Source organism: Colletes gigas, unplaced genomic scaffold (assembly GCF_013123115.1).
Source record: "Colletes gigas isolate AHSC1104 unplaced genomic scaffold, ASM1312311v1 Colletes_gigas_Sc00011, whole genome shotgun sequence".
Taxonomy (NCBI): Eukaryota; Metazoa; Arthropoda; class Insecta; order Hymenoptera; family Colletidae; genus Colletes; species Colletes gigas.
In genome coordinates this window covers 6,163,517-6,172,483 of record NW_025106640.1, presented here as the reverse complement: position 1 = coordinate 6,172,483, position 8,967 = coordinate 6,163,517, and the positions used below count along the sequence as shown (strand labels likewise).

At 31.1% G+C, this 8,967-nt stretch overlaps 4 protein-coding genes across 5 annotated transcripts; 2 read left to right on the top strand and 2 right to left on the bottom strand.

Annotated features, from left to right (window-relative positions):
* Positions 1-294: 294 nt before the first annotated feature.
* Positions 295-1,321, bottom strand: LOC122398404. The gene is made up of 4 exons (XM_043398211.1): positions 956-1,321; positions 756-880; positions 570-677; positions 295-455 (listed from the first exon to the last, which is right to left on the bottom strand). The coding sequence occupies exons 1-4, from the start codon at positions 1,096-1,098 to the stop codon at positions 337-339; spliced, it is 495 nt and encodes a 164-aa protein (XP_043254146.1). The 5' UTR covers positions 1,099-1,321; the 3' UTR covers positions 295-336.
* Positions 1,322-1,896: 575 nt separating this feature from the next.
* LOC122398409 (actin-related protein 2/3 complex subunit 5) lies at positions 1,897-2,960 on the top strand. The gene is made up of 3 exons (XM_043398217.1): positions 1,897-2,252; positions 2,332-2,405; positions 2,542-2,960. The coding sequence occupies exons 1-3, from the start codon at positions 2,093-2,095 to the stop codon at positions 2,779-2,781; spliced, it is 474 nt and encodes a 157-aa protein (XP_043254152.1). The 5' UTR covers positions 1,897-2,092; the 3' UTR covers positions 2,782-2,960.
* A 246-nt stretch (positions 2,961-3,206) lies between these two features.
* LOC122398399 (programmed cell death protein 10) lies at positions 3,207-4,503 on the bottom strand. Its single transcript, XM_043398205.1, has 5 exons — positions 4,245-4,503; positions 3,912-4,089; positions 3,690-3,822; positions 3,448-3,612; positions 3,207-3,372 (listed from the first exon to the last, which is right to left on the bottom strand). Exons 1-5 carry the CDS (start codon positions 4,314-4,316, stop codon positions 3,288-3,290), a joined length of 633 nt encoding a protein of 210 aa, XP_043254140.1. The 5' UTR covers positions 4,317-4,503; the 3' UTR covers positions 3,207-3,287.
* Positions 4,504-4,813: 310 nt separating this feature from the next.
* LOC122398345 (pre-mRNA-splicing factor syf1 homolog) lies at positions 4,814-8,722 on the top strand. Of its 2 annotated transcripts, none has more exons than XM_043398109.1 (15): positions 4,814-4,972; positions 5,056-5,204; positions 5,271-5,592; positions 5,667-5,966; positions 6,048-6,189; positions 6,279-6,430; positions 6,500-6,720; positions 6,810-6,972; positions 7,062-7,175; positions 7,251-7,413; positions 7,504-7,613; positions 7,684-7,887; positions 8,001-8,214; positions 8,305-8,451; positions 8,590-8,722. In XM_043398109.1, the coding sequence occupies exons 1-15, from the start codon at positions 4,928-4,930 to the stop codon at positions 8,664-8,666; spliced, it is 2,523 nt and encodes an 840-aa protein (XP_043254044.1). In that variant the 5' UTR covers positions 4,814-4,927; the 3' UTR covers positions 8,667-8,722. The 2 variants fall into 2 exon arrangements, with proteins under 2 accessions (XP_043254044.1, XP_043254043.1); XM_043398108.1 differs by having other exon boundaries at positions 8,001-8,220.
* Positions 8,723-8,967: the final 245 nt, after the last annotated feature.

Here is an 8,967-nt window from a genome sequence, read left to right as displayed (position 1 = left end):
AAAACGTATAACACAGATTGCTAAAGATATAGCAATATTATTACTAGTAAACATTTGTAGTTACCGTATATGTATTATGTATTGTCCTCGGTTCCATGTCATCACAACTATGTTATTATACCTTATATTGTATATTATGACAAAAGCATAATAACATTCCAATTATGTTTTCAAACATTTAATTATGCAAAAATTAAATGAAGAGTCATTTACAAACGATATGTATGTATATGAAACTGATTTATAAATGATTTAATAATAAAAATATTCAATTCAGAAAAAAACAGTCTCTTTAAAAACATTTTCTAGGCATTAGAAATACTAAATCTATATAAATTAGAGAAATAACATGTCCATTGCATCGTCGTCAGAGTCTTCTTCGTCGGAGGAGGGCACGACTGGCATTATATTAGATATATTATTTTTTCGTTTATATTCTTCGAAACTTTCCCTCTCTGTAATAAAACATAATTTTTGTGAAATTACAAATTGTCCAAATATAACTCTCGATTGCTGGTGAATAGTTATGCGCAATTCTAATCGATTAATTGATATTACAAAATAATTACCTATTCTAAAAGGAACATTGTACCACTCATTTTTATATAAATGGTCCAGATCCGCAACTATTAGTGGATTTTTTTGCCTTTCAACATGCAATCTTAACCATTCTGTGCCTGTTGTGTTTCATGAAAACTGTGTAAATAAACGAGAAAAAGGAAGTAAACGGATAAACAATGAATAATTATAATTACATTTATGTGCTTTTATAAGCGTGATTTTGATCTCCCTTTCTATGTTTGTGTGAGTTGTTTTTTCTGCCACCACTGTTCCAAAAAGATTCAAACAAACACAATAATCTCTTTCGCTCGACGTGGTACTAAAAATAGTTTATCCATTAATTATACACGTTTCGAAACATATTCTTTATTAGTTCATATGATATAAGAAATACCTAAATACTAAATAGTCGCATTTAACTCGAAGGAAATAATTATCAACGTCCTGCAATAAAATACGTATAACTACCGTAACATCCGTCTGATACCATATTATTTTTGGTGTGTAATATTTACTAATGAGTTTTGGATAATTCATCGTTTAATTCAAATTTTTAATGTAATAAACGCATTTGTCGTGTACAGAGAATCACGATACACAGTGTTAGCATAACCTTTCATAAAATCACCAAATGAAACAAAACACATTTATAAAATATGAAAAGAAAGGTTTTTAATTCTAAAACTGTATTCAACGCCTAAGTAATACTACAGCACCTATACGAAAGGTATCAAATATTCGATCAAATTCTATGCTAGTATTAAAATCTTTTTGGTTCAATTGTCTTGATAGATTTGGTAGCATTACGAATTTACGAGTTTTAATGGCAGTTGTTCAAACATAGGAAAGGGCAGGAAGTAAAACAGAAAGAGATTGGAATGTTAAAGCAATTATATTACAATATTATTCGTACGAACAGTAATTATATCTTTTATTTTAATATTACTATACAAACTTATTCAAACAATTACTCCGAGTATTTGATAAAATCATAAAAATACATCTCTCGAACAATTTTCATTTTTGATATTTCTTTACGTTGGACATAATAATAATTTTAATTGATTAAATTCACAAATAGTGTCTTCGTAATTCGACACCACTTATGCCTTAATTATACGCCGAAGGAAATATAATTGTCGAATGTTCCATATTCCTTTGCAATATAAATAAAATATAAATTCGCCCAGTTATTTATCGAAATGAAAAAGAAAGGAGTGATTAATTTCATGCTTTTGATTGGTGGAATTTTTTGATACGTCTGCTGGAATTTTCAGCACTTGTTTAGCACGTATTTCTTTGAACGTAATTTTTTATTACCCAGAAACAGCGAAATACTATTATTATGGAAACAAACAAATGCAATAATTAACGATAATCTTTTTACATGATAACGTTGTTTGCTTCCTGTTATCTGTATAAATGAAAAGCATCTTATATAGACGTATTTGAAGACCAATGAAGATTCATTCCAAAGCGTTAGATTATAAGCCGGGCGTGATCACGGTGAAACGTCCAGCGCGTTGTGAAAATGTCAAGATACGACGGCAAAAATGACTCGTCAGCGTCCGCGTTTCGAAAAATTGACGTTGATCAATACAGTGACAATAATTTCAAAGAGGAAGATGCTGACGGCGGATTAGGAGGACCTACTGGTCCAGACGAGAACGAAGTTTTGACACTTCTTAGCCAATATCCTTTCCATTACTCTTACATTACGTTATATTAATTTCTTTCATACACCATTGTATTTTCCTTAAATTTTCTGTAAGGGTAAGAATTGCGAAGCTTTGATATCAGTATTAAAATCTGCACCACTTGAATGTAAAAATCAACAAGTAAAGGTAACCTCAATATCACACTTTTAATTATCACTTTACGAGAATTATCACGTTACTTCGACAATTTAATAATTCAAACAATATTTTATCTATTGTAAGTACGTGAATTTATAAAAACGAAAACCTTTAAATCTTACAGGATAATGCTCGGAATTTAACTATGAAAGTTCTTCTAAGTATAAAATCTAATCAAATGGATGACTGCCTAGCACAATTAGATCGAGACTTAGTGGATGTATTAATGAAATATATTTATCGAGGATTTGAAATTCCAACGGAAGGTAGCAGTAGTCATTTATTAATCTGGCATGAAAAGGTATACAATATCAGTGGCATTGGCAGTATTGTACGAGCATTTTCAGATAGCAAGCGTGCTTGAAGACTTGTACATTTTCCAGTAATGTTCATTACAATAATTACCATTAATCCTTACTGTTACTCATTGTCATTGTTGATACAATGAGGATGTAGATAGCCAAACCATTAAATTTTCCAAGTGGGAAATAACAACACATTTGTGTACATTTGTTATCAATAAAGTAATTTTTATTTCTTGTACATTTGGAGAAGTGACTCATTTCAAACTTTTGTTATATCTTCAAATAAGAATTTTTATTTTACATACGAAATACATACGATGCATCGAAGATAACATTTCTATTATTTATTAGAATATGCATTTTGTGTATCTAGGATTTTATAACAATTTAATATATATAACATAATGATACTATATACTTTATATTAAATGACATTTAAATTCTATTATTAAATATGTAACAAAATCGATAAAATTAGAATGTTATATGCTTCACAATAATAGCAAGTAACTTCGGTTATTGAAAAAGTATCGCGTGTACTCCTCAACTTTTAACTTATTGTTTACTACTCACATTTATCTTTTACTGTGAGCATTATCATATTTGTTTGTTGTATTAAATATAGGGCACTCACGAATACTGCATTAGCTCTGCAAAAATTTGCAAAAATTTTTTTCACCCATACAAGAGATTAACAACAGCAAATATTAATAATAAATACTTACTGTCCTTCTTTGAAGTACTCCTTTAACGTGTTGCTAAATCTTTTACTATATTTGACAAATTCCCTTTTTCTTTGATCGAGTGCTTGCTTTCCTGCAGAGCCACGTATAAATGCAGTAACTTCATTCACTGCATCTAAAAGCTTCTTTATTGCACTTGCTATTTCTCTGAAGTAAATGCATTATAATGAATAAAACAACATAGAACATTAATGCAAAGTTAATATATCATTGCATACACATACTTGATTGTTTCAAGGAAAGTTTTACGATCTGTTATTTCATCAGGAATTCTGCTAAGTATTCTTTTTAATGAAGTCGATTTACGATTCAGTTCTTGAAAAGCATCTTCCGATCGAGCTGATCTATATTCCACAACTACATAAAATAATTAGAAAGAATTAAATATATATCAAAGTAACTATTAGTTATTAGTATTTTAGCCAATTGTAACATTAATATAATACCATCATAATCACAAGCCGCTCCTTGTAATCTCAGAACACTTTCGTTCATGTCAACGTTAAGTTCTGCCCTTTGTATTATACCAAGAATTAAATCATGTGTAATTCCTGGATGAGAATTTTCAGCTTTCAAAAGAGTTGTGCGTAAAGTTTGAGCAACCAATACATTTTGTCTCTCTAGCTGCGTAAATAATAATGTACATGAATAAATGCAAACTGGAAATTTTGTTTTTCTTGTGATAAAAACTGTTCATCCGATAATCAATTTATTTTTTCTATAGAAAATCTGTTTTAACCGATAATTATGACGAAGGAACGGAGCGAGACTTTCAATACCTTCATTAATATTGGTCTTAAGATTACAGGAAGAACCAGTGATGTAACTGGAGTCTCATCGCCCATTGTCATCCTTTATAGCTTTTATTGATAAGAACGGTTCAAACGTAATTGATTCCTGTGTTATTTTAAGTATTAAACACGGTTAATTAATTTTTCGAATAGCTGATACAGACATTGGTCAAATTGTTTACATTAATACATATGAATCACGACCATATTCTTGATATGACAGCTGTCACAATCCAATGTCTCCTCGAAAACGAGGTAAACAGGTTGTGCAACTTGATTTTTAGGTGTATACATCTTTAGCACAAATTTTTCTAAATCAAATGATCCTTCTGCAATTTTTATTATTTTCATCGTAGGGCACATTAAAAATGGTAATTATTCTGAGACTTTTTAAATAAAAATATTCTAAATATATTCATTATATTTTTACTTATATTATAATTTTATTAGTGTATTTTTAAGAGACTCTATTAACTAACTAATATTCTAGGTTAGACGCAATCAATGAAATACCGCCTTGACGTAGCGCGCCTTCAACAAATTGTATCAAACAGTATCAAAACACCACGAAATAACCTATCACGCAAAGACTTTATTGTAAATACGGAATACAGTTAATTTACCATTGTCATTAAGTTTAATAAGTTGTGTAGAATTAAATAACGTTATCGATGATGCTGGAACGCAAAGATCAGGAAGGGAATTTATACGTTTTCGTAAGTACATTATTCAAGCTAACCTCGTTTCGTCCTGTGTAAAACAGTTCTTTTCTTTAATAATAGTCTATTATATTGTACAGAATGAGGAAGATTTACCATATGAAGAAGAAATCTTGAGAAATCCGTATTCTGTAAAACATTGGCAACGTTATATAGATCATTTAAAAAGCACAAAGAGTAGTAACTTAAACATTGTGTATGAACGAGCTTTAAAGGAACTTCCTGGCAGGTAAGATTTGTATTTTTTTATTTTAAGTAGATTTTTACATAATATTAAAGCTTTTGTTTTTGCTAGTTACAAATTATGGTACAATTATTTACGTCAACGTGTAAATCAGTTAAAAGGACGATGTATAACAGATCCCCTTTACGAAGATGTAAATAATGCATTTGAACGTGCCCTAGTTTTTATGCATAAAATGCCTCGGATTTGGATGGATTACTGCACATTAATGACAGAACAATGTTACATAACTCGTACTCGACAAATTTTTGATCGGGCACTTAGAGCCCTTCCGATTACACAGCATCATCGTGTATGGCCATTATACATTGAATTTTTAAAGCAAAACAATGTATATGAAACTGCTGTCAGAGTTTTCAGGAGATATCTCAAGGTGCGAGTGTTTTGTGGTAACGAAACTTACTATGTCATTGATTTGTATTTAGATAATTCATATTTTATTTCCAGTTAGCTCCAGAAGATACAGAAGAATACATAGAATACCTCATATCGATCGAGAGACTCGACGAAGCAGCCATGAAACTCGCGCAAATTGTTAATCAAGATGACTTTGTATCAAAACACGGGAAATCAAATCATCAATTGTGGAATGAATTATGCGATTTGATATCAAAAAATCCTTCCAAAATAAAATCTCTTAATGTAGATGCTATTATCAGAGGCGGTTTAAGACGTTACACTGATCAGTTAGGTCCACTTTGGAATTCTTTGGCAGATTACTATGTTCGCAGCGGTTTATTTGAAAGGGTACCGAAATATTTTTGCCTTTGAAATACGCGTAATTTTACTTTCAAACGAAATAATTCGTACGTTCCTAACTTTTGGTAGGCAAGAGATATTTACGAAGAAGCAATACAAACAGTGACAACAGTTAGGGATTTTACTCAAGTTTTTGATGCTTATGCACAGTTTGAGGAACTTAGTCTTAGTAAACGCATGGAGGATGCTGCGAAAAATCCTACCGAAGATGGTACGAATATAAACGTATATGACCTGCTACTAAGAAAGGGGACTTCCTAGCCTAATATTACCATAACAATTGTAACAATGTTTTTACAGATGACATAGATTTAGAATTGAGATTAGCACGATTTGAACATCTGATGGAAAGACGATTATTATTACTTAATTCTGTATTACTTAGACAAAACCCACACAATGTACAAGAGTGGCATAAAAGAGTTATGCTTTATGAAGGACAACCTCACGAAGTATACAAAATTTTTTTTACCATTCGATAGAAGTTATGTTGTATTGCTTTATTTATTAACTATTTTTAGATTATTAATACATATACAGAAGCTGTACAAACTGTGCAACCACATTTAGCAGTAGGCAAATTGCACACTTTATGGGTTGCGTTTGGCAAATTTTATGAAGAGAATGGTCAAATAACAGATGCTAGAGTGGTTTTTGAAAAAGCAACTCATGTTCCATATACCAAAGTAGACGATCTCGCTTCTGTATGGTGCGAATGGGCTGAAATGGAAATTAGACACGGGTACTGCATCTTTCAACGTATTCTTTTGTGAAAGAAAACACGATATCGTTTAAGAACTTTTTTTTATTAATATAATTTAATTCGTACAGAAATTATAAAGATGCTTTGAAACTTATGCATCGCGCTACGGCTATGCCATTCCGCAAAGTAGCTTATCACGATGAAACAGAAACTGTTCAAATGAGATTATATAAATCATTGAAAGTCTGGTCTATGTATGCGGATTTGGAAGAAAGTTTTGGTACATTTAAGGTAAAATATGTGCATGAAGACACAATGTCACTTTTATACTTTTTATTTTTTGCAATTTATAATTTTTTCGTATTTTTTTTTTTATACAGACATGCAAAGCAGTATATGATAAAATTATAGATTTAAAAATCGCAACACCGCAAATCATTATTAATTACGGTCTCTTTTTAGAAGAAAATAAATATTTTGAAGAAGCCTTCAGAGTATGTAAAAGCATTACTTTATGATTCTGACAAAATTGAATGGACTGTTAAATAATTTTTCAATATTTTTAATAGGCGTATGAGAAAGGAATTGCATTATTTAAATGGCCTAATGTTTACGATATATGGAACACGTATCTTACGAAATTCTTAAAACGTTACGGTGGTACAAAATTGGAACGAACGCGAGATTTGTTTGAACAGTGCTTAGAACATTGCCCACCTAAATACGCTAAAGGTATTGTCACTTATCATTAGAATCGAATGTAAACAGGATATTATAAAGAATATTTTGTTCTTGCTAATGTATTGTCATATTTTGTTGCAGCTTTGTATTTATTGTATGCAAAATTAGAAGAAGAACATGGCTTGGCTAGACATGCAATGTCTGTGTACGAGCGAGCAACAAGCGCCGTTCTTCCCGAAGAAAGATTTGAGGTACGATATACAGTTTTATACACACAGATATATTTTAACAATTTTCTAAAATATCGAGATAATGTTACAGATGTTCAACATATACATAAAGAAAGCAGCAGACATATACGGTGTTCCGAAAACGCGACAAATATATGAAAAGGCTATAGAAGTTCTAAACGAAGAAAATACAAGAGAAATGTGTTTGCGATTTGCTGAGATGGAAACGAAATTAGGAGAAGTTGACAGAGCGCGGGCGATATATGCACATTGCAGTCAAATTTGCGACCCAAGAGTAAGATATCGGATAATCGAATCGTTTAGATTAATTTTAACCTTTGAATTAAGTTCTCGCAGTTTAGTGGAAAACCACGGGACACTGTTATAAATATTCGTGTCCTTACGTAGGTAACATCGAATTTCTGGCAAATATGGAAAGAATTTGAAGTGAGACACGGCAACGAGGATACAATGCGTGAAATGCTTCGAATAAAACGCAGCGTTCAAGCTATGTACAATACTCAAGTAAATATGATGTCTGCTCAAATGTTAAACAATGCATCAAACCCACCGTCAGACGTACCAGTGGATGCAATGCATCTTTTGGATAGTAAAACACCAAGTACAGGTAATCGATCGTAATTCTCACGGGGTTTTCTTTAATTTAGATGCATGCTTAAAACTTTTCTAATACGATAATGCAATTTTATAGACAACGTTGCCGCGTACAAGGATAGTATAAAATTTGTTCGCGGCGTGACAGAAGGAGATGGAAAATCGGAATCACAAGTGAATAATCCGGATGAGATAGATATTGACATAGATGATGTTAATGACAACGAAGCGGACGTGGAGGAAGGTAGTATAAAGTCCATTAACACACTTAGATTTTTATTACACTTTATCACATGTAAATGCGTTTATAAATTGATTTGGACAGTTTCCATAGCAACGTACACATTTTATGTTGTCTTCTAATTTAAATATTTACTTTTAGATATACCCATTGAAAAACAAACTATTCCATCGCAAGTATTCGGTAGTTTAAAAGCAACTGAGGGCGAAGACGATTAAGCCGTGTATAAATTATGATGCGTAGAAAATATGTAAATAAACGGTTTCATAATGAAATCTGGAGATTTATAATGACGTGTAATTGTTCGTAAAGCTAACATTTGTAAATTCTCAACGTTCCGAGGAATTAAATTTTACGCTGGACGTTTTTTTTTTTTTCTTTTTTTTTCTTAAAATAAACTAACATTTTTAAGTGTTGAATATCACAAGATATTTATAACATTTTCTTATTTGCTGCACTGTTTTTACGTTCAGGTTAAAATAATTTTTTTTAGTAAATACTGTTCCGTGACACAACTAA

Bases quoted from the DNA above. Each gene is read 5' to 3' on its own strand.
- LOC122398399 (XM_043398205.1), bottom strand. From the start codon at position 4,316: ATGACAATGGGCGATGAGACTCCAGTTACATCACTGGTTCTTCCTGTA. The intron at 3,823-3,911 runs GTATTATATTAA...TATTTTATGTAG, and splicing joins AGCGGCTTGTGATTATGATG to TTGTGGAATATAGATCAGCT. The intron at 3,373-3,447 runs GTAAGTATTTAT...AAATTTTTGCAG, and splicing joins GAGTACTTCAAAGAAGGACA to AGCTAATGCAGTATTCGTGA.
- LOC122398404 (XM_043398211.1), bottom strand. From the start codon at position 1,098: ATGAATTATCCAAAACTCATTAGTAAATATTACACACCAAAAATAATA. The intron at 881-955 runs GTATTTCTTATA...AACTATTTTTAG, and splicing joins TGCGACTATTTAGTATTTAG to TACCACGTCGAGCGAAAGAG. The intron at 678-755 runs GTAATTATAATT...GAAACACAACAG, and splicing joins GCTTATAAAAGCACATAAAT to GCACAGAATGGTTAAGATTG.
- LOC122398409 (XM_043398217.1), top strand. From the start codon at position 2,093: ATGTCAAGATACGACGGCAAAAATGACTCGTCAGCGTCCGCGTTTCGA. The intron at 2,253-2,331 runs AATATCCTTTCC...AAATTTTCTGTA, and splicing joins AGTTTTGACACTTCTTAGCC to AGGGTAAGAATTGCGAAGCT. The intron at 2,406-2,541 runs GTAACCTCAATA...TAAATCTTACAG, and splicing joins GTAAAAATCAACAAGTAAAG to GATAATGCTCGGAATTTAAC.
- LOC122398345 (XM_043398108.1), top strand. From the start codon at position 4,928: ATGATGCTGGAACGCAAAGATCAGGAAGGGAATTTATACGTTTTC. The intron at 7,888-8,000 runs GTAAGATATCGG...GTCCTTACGTAG, and splicing joins GTCAAATTTGCGACCCAAGA to GTAACATCGAATTTCTGGCA. The intron at 8,452-8,589 runs GTAGTATAAAGT...ATTTACTTTTAG, and splicing joins CGAAGCGGACGTGGAGGAAG to ATATACCCATTGAAAAACAA.